General features: G+C 59.9%; 1 protein-coding gene across 4 annotated transcripts in view; it reads right to left on the bottom strand.

Annotated features, from left to right (window-relative positions):
* The window catches only part of SYT6 (synaptotagmin 6), a 107,356-nt gene that overhangs the window by 39,096 nt on the left and 47,816 nt on the right, over positions 1-20,444 (bottom strand). Inside the window, exon 4 of one of the 4 annotated variants that reach the window (XM_075910402.2) lies at positions 14,246-14,448. In XM_075910402.2, coding sequence (XP_075766517.2) covers positions 14,246-14,399 — 154 coding nt within the window. In that variant the 5' untranslated portion in view covers positions 14,400-14,448. The other 3 variants (XM_089773720.1, XM_089773721.1, XM_089773722.1) reach the window with 3 other exon arrangements.

The raw sequence follows: 20,444 nt of genomic DNA, 5'->3' as shown, positions 1-20,444 counted from the left end.
GAGAGCAGCCCCCGGAACAGTGCCTGGGGAACAGGGAGCGGCCCTCGTGTAGCAGGAGCCCAGCGGACCGGAAAGCTCAGGAGGGTGGGGGGCTAACGCACTGAGACGTGAGGATCCTTCCAGCCGGGCGTTTCAGAGACGATCTGGTCAGCACAGTCCTGCTACGGCGGGAAGCACTGCCCATCCCATCTCTGACAGCAGGCGTTGGTCGGCACGAGAGCCAGGTAGCAGGCAGCCCGCTGGTAGTTTTGTGACTGTGTCCTTGGACAACTGGTCTCCACGTGAGTGGTGCGCTGTGTTCAATATCACTTCCCATTACCAGGACACACTGAAATGTCTCATGAAACGTTCCTGGACGAGAGAGGCCATTCGCATCCGCCGCTCCCACATCTGACCACAGCTGAGTTGCTCTTCACAGGCTCTGGAAGGGGCTGGACGCCTGATGTGAACGTGGTTCAGCCCCAAACCGGCACCCCAGAGAAAGAAGCCCCCCTCGGGCACAGGCCAGGCTCACAAGCAATGGGGTGAGAGCTCTACTGAGAACGCAATGAAACGGGTTGGAAAACAAGCAGGGAACGGACAGCGGCTTAGCCTCTGTCAGACGGTCTCATCTTGTGCTGCAATGATGAATGCGAAGCGTCCTCCCTCGGCACGGAGCTGCCACTCAGCCAGCAAAGATACGGAGCTGGGAGCCCTTGGGTTTCAGAACAGCTGCACTCCCCCAGCTTATCACTGCAGGCACCTCACCGCCAGCCACCCGAGAGCCTTGGCAGGAGCAAGTGTTTCCATTCCCAGAACGGACCATGGGGCAAACTGTGGGAGCAGGCAGCTGGGTACCGAGTTCTTTGCCGTTGTGACCTGGCAAAAAACCCACAATTCTTTTCTTTCCCTGGCGTGTGTCTGGCCAGGGCAGGGCTGTGCTGGGCAGCAGCCAGAGAGAGACAAAACGGTGCGGGGATCAGCAGCCCAGGGCGCCGGGGGCTGCCAGCTGCCCGGTGCCTGCTCGCAAAGGAGCAGGGCACGTTTTCAACTGGTCCTGGCTTGAAGGGCAGCCTTGGTTCCAGAGGTTGTAGAACGTGAGCGCTCGGTGACACGTGGGGCCAATGCAGAGCAGCTCCCTGGAGAGCAGAACTGGGTGTGGATGGCTGTCTAGGGAGCTCTCTTGCAGGATGTAGCTGTGAGCGTGTCTTCCAAGGGCTGGTTCCCCCTACCACAAAGGGTGGGGCACAGATCTCCGCAAGGAAAACTTCCCTGCTACCCTGCTAGGGGAGGCTCCAGGGACCAAGCATTACAGAGCGAAGATCCCTATGGCAAGGAACCGCCTTGAGCCTGGAGCCACCGTGCATGGGCCCCACCCCAGCTTCCTAAAAGCCTGGCTCCCTGGAGCTGTTCTAACTCCCAGCTCCAGTCTCACTTGGAAGCCAGAGGCTCTGGGGCAGCTGGTACCGTGGCCAGCGGCTCCAGGCGTGGAAGGCCACAGTGGAAGGCCATGGGCACAGAGAGCCACCTTGGAGTGTCCCCCACCACTGTGGAGATGCCAGGCCCTGGAGGCAGCTGCACCCAAGTTTCAATTCCACAGAAACGACTTTGGAAGAGTTTAATTTCCCACTCCAAGACGCTCCGTGGACGAGAGAGCTTATTGGAATGCAAAGTGCAGACTTCAAAGGCCGGGATGAATCAGAGGATATTTTGAGAGTAATTATATAAGATTCTAACTTCAAAACCTCCTAATTATTGCAAACTAAGTGTGGAGACACTCTGCTTTGACAGAGAGCTTGGAGGGAGCTAGCGGCTGGATCTAACCAATCGCCGCCCGCTGCCCGGCGCGCACGAGGCAACCTGACATTCTCTGCCCAAACCTCGCTTGTTCCACAGGCAGCTGAAGTGTTTTCCATTTGCGGGAATTCTTTCCTGGGGTGTTATTACAGACTCCGGGCCCTGGATGTCACTGTGCTCAGGATGTGGCTTTGACTCCCTGTACAGGACTTCTGCAGCTAGTAGAAATCGAAATCTTAACAACTTTGAGGCAAGTGTTAGGAGTTCTAGATCTGTTACTCGGTGGGATACATTCTCCGCGAGTCTGGACTCTGCTTTATTCCATTTCATGAATTATGAATTGACTCTAACTTGAATTGTGATGAATTCCATCGCAAGTTCATTATCTGTAACTAGTTTGCTTCAGAGGTTTCATTCAGCAAACAGATGTCACACCGCATGGCCCAGAAGCACAGTCACAACCCACAAAAAGTTATTAGCAGACAAGGGAATGGTTTAGACATTGTCAGCCACGCTTGGGGTGCAACATGGGGTGCAACAGAAGAAACTCGTCTCTTTCCCCTTTGCTCTGTTCCTCAGAGACATAGCGCTGTAGGACTGACTTCGTTTGGAGTCAGGCAGATTGGGTGCCGGGGGGTACTAGGTTCCTAACGGATGAGTCTTTCCATCAGGATGATTACTGCTGAGGGTTTCTTCTCACTGTGACCTGAGGAGATGAGGTGTTTCTTCTCTTGCTTGCAGCACTTCTCAGCCTGCTCTCCCCAATGCCCTGGATTGCAGGCTTGGGACCTAGCCGCATCAGCGCGGGGGTGGCAATAATAATGCTAACACAGGCTGCGACAACCAAGACACGGAAACAGCAATGGGGAAGACGAGGAGAGACGTACTGGGTGGCACTGGGTTCTGACCACCTTCCTCGAGCCACCTGGTCCCACACAAACTGGGGCTTCCCCAGATGGCAAAATGAACCAGCAGCTTGAGCACCTCTGCATTAGCTTGAGAGCCAGGCCCATCCCAGACGCAAGGGCTGATCACGCAGCAGGTATTCTGCAGCGGCCACTCTCTGCGCACTGCCGAACTGAACAGAAACTGGAGAGCAGCGTCCAAGAGAGTGTAAAGACATGCAGAGTAAAGTGCAAACAGCGGAGTGCCGTGAGAAACCCCCGGGCACTACGGGGCAGGTCCGAGACCCTACCAGAGGCAGAGGGAGAGAGGGGAAGAACGGGCAGCGCTCAGAGACAGTGTGATTCAAGTTGTAGTCCTCACCCCTGGCTGTTAACACAGACACCGCAAGGAGTGGACAAGCCAAGCCACGCGGCAGAGGAAAGTACTGAACAGAAAACTCCAGAAGACCTAGACCAAAGCACTGGAAAGGCAAAGGAGGCTGATAAAAGCAACACGAGGCAGGTAAATGGAGCTATGCTGGAGATCTAGCAGCTGAAACAGAAGCTGCTGCTTTGCTTGCAAACCACAGAGCTGTTTACCTAGGAAGCTAGGGAGAAATTTCAGAACGGGCCATGGGCCAATAAACAGCAAAGACGGGGAAGTGCCTACACCTGAGCAGAAGGGAAAAACAGGTGGCAGAGCTGTAGTGGATCCACTCCAAGCCCCACTGCAGATCTGAATGCAACACGTCAACTCGGTCAACTCAAGCCCAGCCCCTCCTTCACTCAGGACAGGAAAACGGTGTTTCCAGTGCGCCAGGAAATGCCTGGAAAACCCAGGGCTGCTCTGCGCACACAGCACCGGCGCCTCTCTCCACGCTGCGCGGCTTCCCAGGCTGCACCTGGGCTGGGGGAGGGGTGCTTGAGGCAGTCGGCAATGCTCTGCTCCCAGCTACCCCTCTTTGGCCAGTTCCCTAGCTTGGGTGAGAGCTAGTAGGAGTGTGTCGCTGTGAGCTGGGCCTCCTCATTCCACAAGCAGTAACGGTAGTTCGGACTAGGAAGCCTAGTTCGAACTACCTAGTTCGTGCCGCGTGTAGCCGCGCTGCACGGGGTTCGAACCAGCCGGGATTTAAAAATGGCGGCACCCGGCTTATGCAAATGAAGCCCGGGAAATTCAAATCCCGGGCTTCATTTGCAATTGCGGTATGCCTACATTACCCTCCTATTTCGAAATAGGAGGGTAGTGTAGACATACCCCCTGTGAGCACTGCCCAGTGGGTCGGCTGCCTAGGTCACAACTGGTCAGACCGGTTGAGGGCAGCGAGGGAACTAAGGAAGTAAGTGTGCGGAGGAGGGGGCAGTCTTGGGCTGGAACCATGAAGGAGACAGACTAAGGAGGGGGCTGGAATCTAGAGGTATGTTTAGACTACATGGCTCCGGCTCGTCTGGAGGAACAGGGCAGCAACCCACTTTCTGCCCGCGCTGAGTCCCAGGGGGGCAACGTCTCGTGGGCCTGGCAGGCTGGAGGGGTCGTCCCAGGACCCCCCCACAGTTCTGCCTTTAACTCCCTTTAAGTGCATGTGCCATGGCGCAGCAGAGGCTCCTATTCCTCATAGGCAGGACAGGGGACCCCGACGCCAGTTGGCCCAGGCACCCCTGGAGCTGCCGTGGGCACGGAGCTTCCCTGCAGCAGTGTTCAGGACCAGGCCGGGCTGCAGGCGGACTCAGGGCAGGTGCGGGGGCCCCCGTTTCCCGTCAGCTTGGACTATGGTGACGTGCGTGAGCGCGGTGCCCGGGACACGGGAGGGGTTGAGGGAGTCCAGGGGCACTCTAGGCGGAGGAAAAGCAGCCTGCCCGGGGGAGCTACTGGACCATGGCTCAGACTTCCTGGGAGGGGGGGAGGGTCCCACGGCTTGGCACAAAGCCGCCTGGCAGGAATTCCCCTCTGGCGCCTCCTCTCTGGGCCAGCGCCAAAGGCCACGTGGCTGTCCCTGCTCTCGGGGGGCCCGGAGGGGCAGTTTGGCTCCAGGGGGTTAAGTCGCCACGGAAGCAGATGGTCAGGCCTGACTCCCGCTGGCATTGGCTGGCTGTGGTGAGACCCCTGGCAGACGCGTGATGGCCAGGCTGCACAGCACACCCCCAGGGGCTGCGCCGGACGGGAACTCGCTCTCCCTGGCAGACACTGGAGCGTCCTGCTCAGCTGAGGGCAGGAACAGCTCCCGGCTCCTCCGCCCGCCTGGCTCCCGCTAGCTGTGCTGTGGCTTCTATTAGCTCTTCAACCCCTTGGGCGTGCTCCCCAGCAGCCCGTCTGTCTGATCCCGCGCTGCACGGGCAGGGGCCCGGCGTCCTTTCCCCTCTCCTCACTAGCTCTGTCGCTTTGGGCCATGCACCAGAAAGTCCCACCGAAATCAAGCGCTTAGCAGAGACCAGGCTCCCCGCAAGCAGGTGGTTCTGGGGCAAATGCCCCTCTCCGGCCGCCAGGCAAGCTACAGCCCCAGAAGTGTGCGGGCGCGGGGGCCGCAGGTGGGCCCTAAGGCCGTGTTGCAGTAGCAAAGGCATTTCCCTGCCTCGGCTGCAACCAGGGGTGGAACCCCAACGCAGTGCTTTGCAGTACAAGAGGCGCCCGGAATGTGGAGTTTCGGGGCTCAGACGGGACCAGAGCCCCTGGCCGTTGTGTGTGAGCGCTGCGCTGGTGGGTATGCACAGAGCTGAGCTCCTGGCAGCATGCCTGCAGGCTTTGCTGCACAGTTTCCTCACATGTTGCCAAACACATGCACATTGTAGCATAACAAACCCAACTCAATGTCAAGGTGGCCCTAATTAGCATCCCCAGCTTCCAACTGCTTAGCACTCCCCAGAGACTGGCTTCCGCTTTGCATTCCCTCCACAAGCCCATTCACAGCCGCCCCCGCCCCCGGCCCCGCCAGGATGCCATTTTGCAATGTGCACGTCTAATTAACGGCACTGCATGGTGCAGAGAAGAGAGGATCCCTGCCTCCCCTGATGCTGCTCTTCATTAGCGACTGTTTGCGAGTCCATCACAGTGAAATGCTGATGCCCATAGCAGATAAGTTTTGTGTTCACATAATTCCCAGGCAGCGACAGCGCCAATCACTGCCTCTGACGAGGAGGGACGGGAAGATCTCACACCGGACAAGGGAAGCTGCCGGCAAATGTAAGACGAAAACAAGGGGGTTGCAGGGAGCGGAGGAAATTGCACCTAACCGTGAGCAGAGAGAAAAGGAGCCGGGATTTTAAAGCGCAAGCAGGAGTTAAGCTCCGAAGTGAAGGGAAGAACTGCCAGACAATGGGACCCACAGCTGCTTTTGCTGGCGGTGGTCTCTCTCACTGAGCCATGCGCCCACCCTGGACTGCGCGTTTACGGGTGCACAGCTACACTCAGGCTGGCTTAGCAAGCAAAAGCACAACCCAACATCTGCAGAGAGAAAATCCTCGCTTCCCAGCACCTGTCTGCCCAGCAACGGGGAAATGCGAGCAAGGGATCGCCGTGCTGAGAGGCAGGTAAAAGCACATGCCTGGTCTCTACACAATCTAGGCAAAATATCTGAAAGCAAAGGAAAATATTTCCCAAGCAGGCTGCGCAGGCAAACTGTGCCAATGCAGGGGAGGTTAGCGTTACAAGTAGAAAGCAACCAAAATGAAGAAAGCAACTTTGGAAGTGTGGACTTACCGAGCAGGCTCCTGTTTGTGAGTCCAATTGCTAGCCACCTTCTGCTGCCCACTCCACACACACAACACACACTGGCAGAGAGCCGGCTGGCTGTTTCTATGGAGTTGTAGACTCTGGTTCCTGACTATGTATGAGACGGCTGCAGCTGCACTGGAATAGGCTCCGAGGTTCATAAAAAAGTCTCCCAATCCGATCAGGCTCGCTGTACAGCTTGAGGAGTGATTCAGCCAGCGCAGTCAGCCAGACCAAAACCCACAGCTGTCGACAGATAGCCCCCGACACACGCACACCACAAGGCTCTGTGGGGTATGTGATTTACATGTGCACACAAGTGACACAGCTACAGCAACACACACAAATAGAAACCTTCACGCGCAACTAGCATTGACTATCTGCATGTCTCTGGTTTCGTGGGTTCAATAGTCTTTTAATATTGTTTGATTGAACAAGTAACCTGCAAACATAGCAAACCCTGGCTGTGTCTACAGTGGCAAGATTTTGCACAAAAGCACCTCCTTTTGCGCAAAAACGTGCTGCCTGTCTACACTGGCGGGGAGTTCTTGCGCAAGAACACTGACATTCTAATGTATGAAATCAGGGCTTCTTGCACAAGAACTATGATGCTCCCGCTCAGGAATAAGCCCTTTTGCGCAAGTGTCCTTGCGCATGAGGCCAGTGTAGACAGGCAACATGAATTTCTTGTGCAAGAAAGCCCGATGGCTAAAATGGCCATCAGAGCTTTCTTGCACAAGAGAGCGTCTACACTGGCACGGATGCTTTTGCACAAAAGCACATGCCAGTGTAGACGCTCTCTTGCGCAAATACTCTAACGCAAAAACTCTTGCGTTAAAGAGTATTTGCACAAAATCTTGCCAATGTAGGCGTAGCCTCCGTGTTTGAACCTGGGACCTGCCACACCATAAGAGAGCCCTCTATCCTTTGAACTAAAGCAAAAACTCCCTCAGCAGCAGTAGTAGGTGCGGATCCTATCTGTGGACCAGCTAATAAAGGGGAAGGCAACATACATTTTACAGTTGCGTTGCACAATGTGTTTCTAAAATAGGCATCTCCGCTGTCCACTCTTTGCCCTGCGTGCTAGTCCTCATCTGCCTGGCACCTGGAGGTGGAAGTGTAAATGAGGAAGGAGGATTTACAGGAGCTTTGGAGGGCTGAACTCACTGGACAAGGCATGCCCTTGTGTGACTGTCCTAATTCAAAATCCGTTTGGCGCGAGGGCCTTCTGTTCTCCTTGGCTAGGTCTACACTGGCAGCTTCTTGCACAAGTACAGCTGTTCTTGCGCAAAAACTTGCCTGCTGTCTACACTGCACGCTTGTTCTTGCGCAAGTAAATTTACAGTCTAGCGTTGGAAAACAGGGCTTCTTCCAGAAGAGTCATTCCTCTCCCCACTCAGGAAGAAACCCTCTTGTGCAAGAGGGCAGCGTAGACAGACAACATGAATTTCTTGCGCAAGAAGCCTCTATGGCTAAAATGGCCGTCAGAGCTTTCTTGGGCAAGAGCATCCACACTGCCATGGATGCCCTTGCGCAAAAGCACATGGCAGCATGGCCGCGCTTTGGCGGAAGACTTTTTGTGCAAGAACTCTTCCACAAAACCCTTCCTCTCTCCGTGCTGGTACCACAGGGGTGGGGGGGGGGGGGCATTTTCACGGCAGTGAGCCAGCGTGAGTGGGCACATGGAAGAAGGGAGTTATGCGGCCGGTTGCGCGGGTGCTGGCCAGGCACTAGCACCCAGCGCCTGTGCTGATGACTTCCTAGGAAGGATCTCAACAGCACTGTGCAATCATTCGGCTCCTCCGCTGCAGTGCTTCCTCACGGGCAGGGACGGGTTAACAGACGGGCTAACTGAGGCTAAAGAGCAGCTCCTTGGTTTACACCGCGTCCCACACTGTATCATTTCTCCGGGGAGCCCGGCCCCGGGAGAAATGCCAGCGGAGAAGCCGTTGTTCTCATTTGTGTTACTGGGGTGTCCTGGAGCCCAGCCCCGCAGCAGAGCTCCGTTGTGCTCAACGTCGCACAGACACTGCCCCAAGGACAGTCCCAGCCCCACGGAGCTTAGTCTGCGTGCCAACAAGCCCCCCGAGGGACAGGGGAGCACAGGGGATTGAGCCAGCCTGACAGGCACTGGAGAGAGTCTGAATGGAGGATCCCTTCACTTTGCAGGTGTTTCTGGGAGCCCGACCTCAGCGTGGGGGCCCCTCACCACGGGAGTCTTTGGACAGAAGGGTGGGATGGGGCTAGGCTCCCTGCCAGGCCGGGGCCTGCAGCCGGTGTCAGGGCACTGGCTAGGCAGGGAAGAGAGGGCGTGGCGGTACTGCAGGTGGGTGGTGGGAGTTCGGGCTGGGAGGGGGAGGAAGGGCCATGCCGATGCAGGAAGGGTTGGCAGGGTGCAGCCACAGCATGGAGGGGAGGACCTACAGAGGTCTGAGGCGAAGGTGCTGCCCAGGAGATGGGCCTGGCGGCCAGGCGGCACTGTCCACAGAGCCAGCGGGACAGGCAGACACAACAGCCGGACGTACAGCCGCGGGCAGAGCCTGCGGGGCGTGGGCAGCTCCTGAGAGCAGCCGGGCTGGTGCACTGCACCGGGTCAGACCCGCCCTGGGCTCGTGTGACAGCGACAGCACCAGGATGTGTCTAGGCTGCAAAGAAGGGCTGTAACGATCCCAGGATCAATGGCCACTCCCAGCTCCGGAGCCCTGACGTGGGGCCCTTTCTGCCCCCAGCGCCCAGGGGGCTCACCCCTTCCCTGCCTGGGGCAGGCACAGGCCACCGCCCGCAGCCGCGCTCTAGCCAAGCCCCGGCCTCAGCCTGGCAGGCACTGCCACAGCAAATGCATCAGAGCCCAGCTGCACGGCTGCCGCTACTGGCAGGGATGCAGGGAACTGAGCAACCCCAGCTGGTGGGGGCGGCCCTGGCTTGGCACAGGCAGGTATTTCCCAGCTCTGGTGGAAAGGCCCGTGACAAGCAGAGGGGGTCAGGCACAGAGGGGGGGTTGGTTTAATTTCACCCGGAGCACCCAGCACTGCCCGCTCCTGACACAAGCAAACACACCCCAAGCACGTCGTGGGCCAGGCTGCACAACAGCCCCACAGTAGCGCAAACTGCCCACACCCCATGCCTGCCCCCTCCCAGGAGACCCAGAGCCCTCCAGCACCAGTACCCAGGGCCAAGGCCGGTTGCGTGCCCAGCTAGAGGCCAGCGGAGCGGTGTCGCTGCCGGGGCAGATGGCAGCAAAGCGGGGGCACAGCGGGGAGGCCAGCCCAGGGGAGGGCACATAAAGGCCAGGCAGAGCCGGGCGGTGGTGAGTGCTGGCTGGTCAGCGTGCATGTCACTCCCAGATGCTGGCCCTAAGCAGCATGGAGCTTTGTAACTTACAGCGTACGGCGCGCGGGCCTGAGCTAAGTGAGCCTGGGCCCTCCCTTCCTCCAGCCGGGCAGCCTGTGTCACGGTGGGGCGGGGCGGTGGGGTAGGAACGGGAGCCCGGCCCCACGCATCAGCCAGATGGCGGCGCTGCCACACACGCTTGCACCTGGTTGGGTTAAACACTGTCACTTCCCGTCTCCTGGGAGGGCCCGACTCTCCGCCCAAGCACTCTCCAGCGCCCGGGATCTCTCGGCTCTCTCACCTCCGCCCAGCACCAGCACAGTGGGCATCAAGCCGACTGCCGCACCAGGCCACAGCAGAAAGCCTCTGCTTCTCCGGAGTCTCTTCCCAGGGCTCACGGTGCGCCCGTGCAGCCTCAGCGGGAGAGGGACCGGCTCGCCAGCACTACCGGCCCATTGCTGGGCCGTGCTATGGATGATCTGAGTTGTCAGAGTTCGCCTCAGGCAGCACTGAAGGCAGCTGCCCCTGGGTGAACCGGGACGAGCTATGTGACAGCAACAGCACGGCAGCTCCGGCTCCACGGGACAGGTTGCTGCAGGGGGACTCGGAGGCGGCGAAGCGCAGGGCTGCTCTCCCTCACCATTCAGATCCCTGGGTTTTCAAGCTGACTTAATTATCTGTTTGCAGCATTAGGCAGCAGCCGCCCGCAGCGAGCTCTGCGGAGTAAATACACTGCGGAGGGCCGGAGCCGGCTGCAGCTGCGTTTGCCTCTGCCCTTTGCATGGGAGAGGGAGCTGAGACAGACCCCTGGGTGCTTACAGTGGGACAGTCAGTGAAGGGTGCTCCCCAGCCCACAGGCTGACAGACGAAGAGACACCACTTGATTTACAACAGACGGACCCAAACGCTCCAACTCTGCTAGGGAAGGGCTCCACCAACGCGGTGCGAGAAAGGGAACCCGGAAGAAAAGTCCTGCAACTGCTGCCCCGTTACCGCACCAGCCGGTACAACTGTACTCGAGGCCTGGTCGTCTTTCCCGTGCAATCTGCAGGCTTTGCGCAGGGCCTGGGACTGACTCTTCGCACAGGATTGTTTCTCCGCGGGTGTGACAGCGCGTTGGGGTTTTCCCGTCTCCTGCACCCCCGTAGTGGCACGGACAGACTCCCCCAGCCAGTAGAACAGAGGGAGTTTATTGCTTCTCCAGGATACAGCACAGCACAGATGGAATCTGGTTCCAGGGCAGGCCTAGGATGCCTCAGCCCCCTTGAGATGGGAGAACCTGGGCCCCTAAATCCCAGCCCGTTGCCTAGGCTGCTTCCTCCATGATACCAGCCAGAAACCTAACTCCCTCACTTCCAGCCCTGCCCCCAGCCAGGGCTCCACTCCCCTTCTTCCCATTGCTCCCTGGGAGATATCTGGTCAGACAGGTTCGCAGCCCCTTGCATAATGACTCATCCCCTGCCCTGCTGGGCCGTGCTGCAGCCAGCAGCCAGTGGAGGTCACCCACAGCCCACTGCCCAGCATAGCAACCAGCAAGGTACCCCCCACTATGTCACAATGGGATGTAAAGTCACCCTGCGCAGTGCAGAATAGAACCACAACTCCCCAAGTCCGCAGGGAGCAACACTGTGTGCACATGAGAGGGGCTGTGTGTTCCACATGCAGCATGGAAGCAAGAGCCTCAGGGGGCCAAGTGGGATGCCCAGTCCCTCCCTGCACCATCCCTTCCCCCCGCAGCTGGTGGCTGGTTTATGCCTCTGATCAGGAACGTTAACATCCCCTATGAGTGTTTGATCCTCTCTCATGGAACTGCATTTTCTCATCCCCGGTGGAAGGCCTAACCAATTGCTAACCTCTCCGAGCTCTTGGCTTCCGTGGCCCCTCGTGTCAAGCACTATGTGACTGCATACGCCCTTGCCTCACTGTTCTCTTCACCGGCTCTTCCTTGTTCTGGTACCACAAGAGTTTCCCTGGCCTCCATTCATGTACCATCCAAACGGCAGCGTTTCTTCCGCCAGCCCCTCCTCACCCAGCATGTTTACTGCCCGCCCTGGGCCCATTCATCTTCTGCTCCATCCTCAGGCAGAAGAGGGGCTCGATCGGAGCCCACTATTCCAGGTGGCTGCCCACAGGTGTGCTTAGCACAGGCCTCCAATGCACCACGGGCGGCAGGCGGGCTGAGGCCGTTGGAGAGGCGCTGGGCCTGCCACAAACAGCAGCAGTCGGGAAAGGTTCTCCTCGCCATTGGGGCTCCAGAGACATGGTGGCTGCTGGTTCTAGGTCAGAACGCAAACAGGCTCCTTTGCCAGGCGGGGCAGTTGTGCGGCCAGACGTTCTAGAGTGAGCACCACGGGCCCCCAGTGTGCTCTGGGACACAGCCGAGGCCTGGCCTGCCCCACGCAGGGACCGGGGGCAGAGGCAGTTCAAGCAGCCATGAGCCTGCCCTCTGCCCATGTTTGCATGGGCTCACCGCAGACCCTTCCCGTGGCCAGGATCACTCTGAGCTAGGGACACTGTGTGATTCCCCAACAGCCGCGAGCCCTCGAAACAGCTACAATGGGCCAGGCCTGCAGGGGGGCGACTGGGGTTTGAACTGGGGCATGGAGAGACAGCCGCGAGGGGCCACCATAACGCTGGAGAACGGGCACGTAGGCCAAAGCAGCACGAGGCAGGCAGACAATGTGTGCAGGCCACCTCCTCAGCATGCCTAGATCGGGCCCCGTGCAGAGCAGAGCCAGCCCCCGCTCCGCAGCATCCCAGGAGCGTCTGGCGAGGGGGGGGAAGTGCAGCAGGCGCAGCTGAGTGACAGGAGTTGGCCCCGTCCCCCTGCATACTCTGCGGGGTTCCCCTCTGCTGCACACCCCGCCCCAGCCCAGCCCCCGGCCCCACGCCTGCTCCCTGCACAGCCCTGGGGCCTCGCGCCCAAGGACCCATCGGCTCCATGCTGCCTGCGCAGGCCCTCTCCTGGCACAGGCCAGCGCCAGCCTCCAGTGCCGAGTGAGAGCAGTGAGGGCTGCAGGAATCGCCAGGGCCCCAGAGCCAGGGGCCAGAGAACTGTCTGCATGCTCCTTGGGGCGCACTCTCTGGTGGGAGCAGCGTCCCCCGGGCTTCCCTCAGCACTGCCACTTATGGCCCAAAGCAGGGACTCCCCCCTCTGCCCGACTCACCCCACCCCTGCAGCCCGGCTCTACAAATACACAGACACGCCAGCAAGAGCCATGAAATAGAGACATCAGTTGAGACTGGCCGGCGCACAGGGCAGTGCTGGGGGCTGGAGCGAGAGAGAGACAGACATGGTGTCTGGCAGAGCTATTACACAGAGCATGCACTGTGCACACACGCAAAGCGGGAGACCAGCCCCAGCGCCTGACTCTCCACTGCCTGTACGCTGGCGCCTCACGCAGGGCGTGCTGCTTAATAAATGCGATGACTGCCCGCCCTACCCGCCAATGCTGAGCACAGCACCAGAACCAGTCTGCAGGCCCGGCAGGGTGTGAGACATTCTGGGGCAAGGTGTTTTATGTAACAAACTCCCTAGGGCCCCAGGCACCCCCCACCATGAAAGGATTAAAGAACAACAACAGTGATGCTTTAAAATCTGAGTGACTGTGCACAAGAAGAAACAACACGGCCAAATGCTCACCCCTCGCGGGGATCACCCCACTGGGAGGAATGACTCTGGCCCGAGGCGGTTGTGAAAACCACCTAACGCTACGCACAGGCTGCGCCTGGGTGACAGATGTGAAAAGGCTCCGAGCAGCAGCCAGACTCGGCTGAATGCAGACCCCTGTGCGGGCAGTCTGCTGCATCCCTTGGCAGGACAGCGCTAACACACCCGGGCTGATCTCCCTGCCGTGCAGGGCAAGGGCTTCTCTGCAACGGGCCGCTGACGCTAGAAGCCCCTAGAAGAAGCCGCTGGCAGACAGAGGGCAGGAGATGACTCGCACTTCCGGGGTGAGGTTGGGGTTACCCTTTACTGCTAGAGCTGCGGAGCCGAGGCTCAGGGAGCCCCTGCAGCCGGCAAGGAAGACCAGGGAGAGGTAAACAGACAACGGCGCCTGCTCTTGCTAGCGAGCTGATTTGAAAAGTCTCTGAAGCACCTCGCCCGATACAAACTAGAGTCAGCCGTTCCTGGCCTCCTGAGATGGAGGGCTGGAGAAATACTTGGAGCCACTCTGGCCACTGAGACCACGACTGTGCTTACAAGGGGATCTCACTTGTCAGCATCACCTGGGACTCTCACAGCAACTTTCCCACACAAAGCGTCTCCCCAGCGGATTCCCCCTCTCCTCCTCCTCCCCCCATCTGCAGCCCTGTCCCAGCTGTCCTCCTCGCACTCTTCCTACTTGCAACAGGTTACTTGGGCTCTCCAGGCACAAAATGCAGCAGAGCTAAGTGGCAACATGTACGCTGCTGGGGAGCCCCGGCCCCTCAGTCCCTAGCTAGGGCACTAGACATCTGCGCCAGCTCCATTCCCTGTGGAGAAGTCACCTTCTCCCGCGCCAGCCCGCCGCGCGCCCGCTCTCTTACCTACCGGGCAAGGGGACTATACCTGGCTCCGAGATACTCAGGCTCTGGTCTGAAGGCAGGAGCAGGAACTCCCGGCAGGCGTCCAAATCCAGGCTGGGCAGGCTTTTCTTGCGGCACAGCTCGCTGACGATCTGGACTGCCTTTTGACACCGGCTGTCCTCCTTGGTGGCACTCATCTCCCAAGCGGCATCCTTCGCTCTCCCCCCAGCTGGCTGTCTAGGAAAACTCAACCAGGAGAGAATGTATTTATCTCCAGGAACACAGCGACTCCCACTCTGCCCCCTGGCGCTCTGCTCTGCCCGGCTGCACGCTGCCCTCAGCTCTCAGGACCCGAGTGCTGGAGGGCAGCCTCCTGCGATGTCTGATTGCCTCCGAGATCAGCTAGCTCTGCACTGCCAAGGCGTGTGCCAGCCACACAAGAACCTCCTACCAGATTCAGTTTGATACCTTCCATGCTACAGTTTAAAGCTGCAGCCAAGAGCACGGTTTAACCCCTTGCTTGCTGCACTGTGTCACTCAGCATGTGAGGAGGCATCTGCACTGCCCAGGGCAAAGCTCAGATCCACACTCAAGAGCTTCTCGGCAGAAAAATGAGCCTTGGAATCTCCAGCTTGTCACCAGCACCAGGGCAAGCAGGGAGTGTGCAGCGTACCACACCCAGAGAAACAGGCTTTAGCTGCTGCGGGGGGCCCGGGTGACCGCCCCAGGCTGCAGGAAGCAGCTCCGCAGTATTGTTCATGTCTGGCATCACTCTTGGCTGTGCCTTATAACCTAGCAGTCAGGGCAGGCAGCATGACAGCTGCTCTGGGAACTAGAGTCGGGCATGAGCAAAGAAGCGGAGCACAGAGTGGGGTAATTACCATGGTCCCCAGCGGACTCGTTTCTTGCGGCCTCTGACGAGGAGCAGCTAGTGCTCCAGAGAGAAGCTGAGGAAAGCTGCCTGGTGTGCTAATCCCCCATCTCCCAAGGGCCTCTGGCTCCACGCCGCTGAACTGCCCTGCCAGCACTCGCAACAGCTCTCTGCGCAACCCCCAACGCGAGCCCCACTCAGGGCTCCGCGGATGCCCCCAGACTCAGGGTCCTCTGCAGCAGTGGTTCCCCACGCAGGGCAGAGGGAGCGACATGCTGTAGCCAACTATCGGGGTGCAGAGCAAACCCACATCCTCCTGGCACATGGCATGGCAGAGGAGCAAGCTGGGCGGCGTCAGGCTGCCATCCCAACACGCACAGGAGGACACCGAGGTGGCAGGGCAGGGCAGCCTGGCAATGTGCCAGAGCCTAGGAACACGGGGCTGGTGCAAGGCAGGTCAGACTGGATGATCACATCAGTCCACTGCGGCCCTCTCAAGCTACCACACGAAACTAACTGACCCAGCTGTGGGGCCAGAGAACAGCAGAGCCACAAGCACACGGGCCTGGGCACGTATCCTGGGACCCAGAGAGGAAGAAAGAGTGACCACAGCGATTATCATCAAGTGAAAGATCACACGGCCCTTGTCATGTAACGGAACCCCCTAGACCCACACCTACCGCTCTGCCATGTGACAGGGCCCCCTAGACCCCACCTACCGCTCTGCCATGTGACAGGGCCCCCTAGACCCACACCTACCGCTCTGCCATGTGACAGGGCCCCCTAGACCCACACCTACCGCTCTGCCATGTGACAGGGCCCCCTAGACCCCACCTACTGCTGAGCCATGTGACAGGGCCCCCTAGACCCACACCTACCGCTCTGCCATGTGACAGGGCCCCCTAGACCCACACCTACCGCTCTGCCATGTGACAGGGCCCCCTAGACCCACACCTACCGCTCTGCCATGTGACAGGGCCCCCTAGACCCCACCTACTGCTGAGCCATGTGACAGGGCCCCCTAGACCCACACCTACCGCTGAGCCATGTGACAGGGCCCCCTAGACCCACACCTACCGCTCTGCCATGTGACAGGGCCCCCTAGACCCACACCTACCGCTCTGCCATGTGACAGGGCCCCCTAGACCCCACCTACCGCTCTGCCATGTGACAGGGCCCCCTAGACCCACACCTACCGCTCTGCCATGTGACAGGGCCCCCTAGACCCACACCTACCGCTCTGCCATGTGACAGGGCCCCCTAGACCCACACCTACCGCTCTGCCATGTGACAGGGCCCCCTAGACCCACACCTACCGCTCTGCCATGTGACAGGGCCCCCTAGACCCACACCTACCGCTCTGCCATGTGACAGGGCCCCCTAGACCCACACCTACCGCTCTGCCATGTGACAGGGCCCCCTAGACCCCACCTACTGCTCTGCCATGTGACAGGGCCCCCTAGACCCCACCTACTGCTCTGCCATGTGACAGGGCCCCCTAGACCCACACCTACTGCTGAGCCATGTGACAGGGCCCCCTAGACCCACACCTACCGCTCTGCCATGTGACAGGGCCCCCTAGACCCCACCTACCGCTCTGCCATGTGACAGGGCCCCCTAGACCCCACCTACTGCTCTGCCATGTGACAGGGCCCCCTAGACCCACACCTACTGCTGAGCCATGTGACAGGGCCCCCTAGACCTACACCTACCGCTCTGCCATGTGACAGGGCCCCCTAGACCCCACCTACTGCTCTGCCATGTGACAGGGCCCCCTAGACCCACACCTACTGCTGAGCCATGTGACAGGGCCCCCTAGACCCACACCTACCGCTCTGCCATGTGACAGGGCCCCCTAGACCCCACCTACTGCTCTGCCATGTGACAGGGCCCCCTAGACCCACACCTACTGCTGAGCCATGTGACAGGGCCCCCTAGACCCACACCTACCGCTCTGCCATGTGACAGGGCCCCCTAGACCCACACCTACCGCTCTGCCATGTGACAGGGCCCCCTAGACCCACACCTACCGCTCTGCCATGTGACAGGGCCCCCTAGACCCACACCTACTGCTGAGCCATGTGACAGGGCCCCCTAGACCCACACCTACCGCTCTGCCATGTGACAGGGCCCCCTAGACCCACACCTACCGCTCTGCCATGTGACAGGGCCCCCTAGACCCACACCTACTGCTCTGCCATGTGACAGGGCCCCCTAGACCCCACCTACTGCTGAGCCATGTGACAGATGCCTTTAAGTTTAAGCTGCCTTTTATGCGGCTGCCAAGGGGTCAGAGCGTCCCTGGCCCCCGTGCTCTTCCCACCCCACTGTTTACTCTCCCGAGTGCCGGCCGGCTGCTTGCATGGGCCCCGCAGACCCTGAATGGTGCAGGCACAAGCCCGAGGACTGTCTGTATCTAGGGCACTTACCTACTCCCGCCACTGGACTCTGTGGAGCCTTTAATGGATTGAAACACCCGCTGTGAGTCAGGCGCAGCTATTATCCCCGAACAGAGAGAAACAAGCCATGGAGGTCCCCTGGGGCTGCTGCGCAGCTGTAGGACTAGCGCGCTGCCTTCTGGCCCCTCACCCGGGCTGGGGCACTGCTCTCACTTGCCACCTGATTGCAGGAGGGAGCCTCCCGGTTACTACTGCCCCGGTTACCCCGTGGTGGTGTGTCGAGCCGGCTGGGCACAGATGTAAATAACCGTCCCTGCCCAAGGGGCGCTGGTCTCAGGGGGAAGGTACGCGGTTGGAGACAGACGGGTGGGGGAGGCGTTCGCAGTGCTTAGCCTGTCAGGAGCAGCGATCGGAGGCTGGCAGGAGGCAGTCACCTGGGTGCGTTATGGCAGAGGGCAGTGCCAGGAGGCGGAAGGAGGACAAGGCAGGAGCTGCAGATTTCACCTGGGAACTTTTTCCTCGTCTGAGCCATCCGTGGAGAGAGCAGGACAGCTGCAAAGCTGGTGCAGGCTGGGTGGGGCGTGCAGCAGGGTGGCGGGGTGCCCTCTACCCGCTCAGGAAGGGAACTTTGCTAAGGCCTGGCGTTGGTTTTTACATCGGTCCGGTTAACCAGCGCGAAGCCTGTGTGGGCACGCTGATTTCAATTTCAGCGCGGCTCCTTACCCTGCAGCCCAAACCTGTTCCTAAGTGGCTTAGGTTCTGTACATCGGGAAATCGCCTGGCGTAGCCAGGACAATATAGGAAAGGCAGGAAGTGTCCAGTGCTGTCGGCCCCTGGGTAGCTCATGGCCTGTGCTTTCCCAGGCCTAGAAAAACCCTTGCTTGTCGCAGAAGAGGAGGCATGTGCAAATCTACAAAAGCAACCGCTTGCGCCCCATTCGCGAGCCGCTTGGGAGCATGCCCAGCTAGTCCCACATCAGAAACGCCAGCAGGGAGCTCACGAGACTCCCAGAGCCAAGGGCCACATAAAACTCCGCCAGACAGGCACAGAGCAGAGCCGAGTCCATTCAAGTGCACGATAAACCCCCGGGATGGCAGGTTAACCACTGCTCCAGGACGTGCCCTGCGGGCGCTGCAACAGCAGCTCCGAGTGCCCCGCCCAAGGCGCCTGTGCCAGCCCCGCGCAGCGCTGCCAGGGCCGCGGCTCGCAGGGCCCTGCTAACGGTGCTCAGGACTGGCCTGGGTGCGTCGGCCCCTGCTGCACACCTAAAGCACGCGGCCCTGCCGGGTACAGTTCGAACCGTGCGGAGCGCTGCCGTGTCACCATGGCAACGTGCCTGTGCGCAGCTGCCAGGACAGTGCGGCACGGAGCGCGCGGCCCGCGTACCGCATGGAGCAGACACTCAGCACTTCCCGGTCCGAGACGAGACGCCAGTTGCCATGGCAACGCACTGACTGTTCATGGTGAGGCAGTGTCCTATGGCCAGCCGCACGCAGACGCTGCTGCTCAGCTGCCCAGCCCGGCCCCAGGAACACGGGCGGGAGACCCGGCCGCGTGCAAGAGGAGAGGGGACGCTGCCAGCGCCAGCAGCCTGCCAGGGACTCGTCCCGAGAGCACAGGGCCCTGCAGGCCACGCAGGGGGCCCTGGCTTGGTGCCCTGGATGCTGCCCCGGCACTTTGCACTGACGCTTGCAGTCACCCCACGCCCCGTCTGCATTCGCCCGCTGAAGCCTGCCCAGCGGGGGTCCCGCCATGCTTGCTCTTGGCGAGGGACAGACTGGGCATGCTTCAGGGCAGGAACTCGTGCAGATAGGCAAGTGCGCAGCCCTGACCCTGAGTAGGGGCTTGGGCTCCCTCACAACACTGGCACGGTAATAACGTTCCCTCCTAGTGGTGCCCGCTGGGAATGGGCACATTGGGGGTGTATTCCGGGGTTGCAAGTGAAGAGGCTAAGACAGTGAAACCAAGTGCACTATGTGAAGGAAGGGTTAACAGCCGCCCCTGCTTCCTGTTCTCCCGCTGAGACAGCAACGTGCAGGGTGGGATGGGAAGGGAGCTCGCTACTGCAACCAGCCAGGGGCTCGCTGGCCCTCCACAGAGCACACAGGCGCGCCCAGGGCGAAGTTGGCAAGCTGGTCTCAGAGCCCCCGTCCTCCGCCAACAGCAGCTGTGCCCCAGGGCGGGCAGGGCTCAGCTCAGACACAAGGCACTTGGCTTTCTTTACTGGCTGTGCCACCAGCTGGGCTGCAGCGGGCAGGTGAGCAGAGGAGGGACAAGAGACGCTACGTGCTGGGTTGTAATCCAACTGCACTCGATACGTGATCCCTCTCGAATCTCTCTTCCCGGTACACTCCATCTCTTTCCACCCGCAGGCTGGCACCTTGTACTCTGCGCTCCGGAGCTCCCAGGCCTGTGGCCTTTGCATCAGTTATTGGCAGCCACTCTGGACTCGGCGCAGCAGGCACACAAGTCATAGGGGGGTTGGGGGAGACCCTCGTGGGCGTCCAGAGAACACGGCACTCCCAGGCTGATCAGGTACACACACGTAAGATCCGGGAGCTGCACGGCTGGGCGGAGATGGAACATGTGCAGCCATTGGCCTTGTCAGCCGTGACCCAGAGCTACAGGTTTTAGGCCAAAGGCTCAGTTCTGCTCTGAAGAGGGGCGGTTTACGGCTTGTGAAACGAGAGCGGCAATACCCAGCGAGAAGTTACAATTTCTGCCATTCTTGGACTCCTGTGCTATGGAGGAGCAGGGGAAAGAGGCAGCCTCTGCCTCAGTGCAATGTGTGGGAAATGCAGAGGGGCAGGCGCTCCCCCCCAGGCTCTCTGGGATACATAACCTCCCTTGTGAAAAGCAGCCCAAGCTGGGTGGGGCCCTTCCTGGTGTAAGGCACGACGCTCACACCATTCCTTTCCTCTCTCGTTCTGGGAAAGGAGAGGGTGCGCCACCCAGGAAAGTGAGAATCAGCT

Source organism: Pelodiscus sinensis, chromosome 27 (assembly GCF_052426305.1).
Source record: "Pelodiscus sinensis isolate ZL-2025 chromosome 27, ASM5242630v1, whole genome shotgun sequence".
NCBI classification, from domain to species: domain Eukaryota; kingdom Metazoa; phylum Chordata; order Testudines; family Trionychidae; genus Pelodiscus; species Pelodiscus sinensis.
This window is presented reverse-complemented; position numbering and strand designations above follow the sequence as displayed.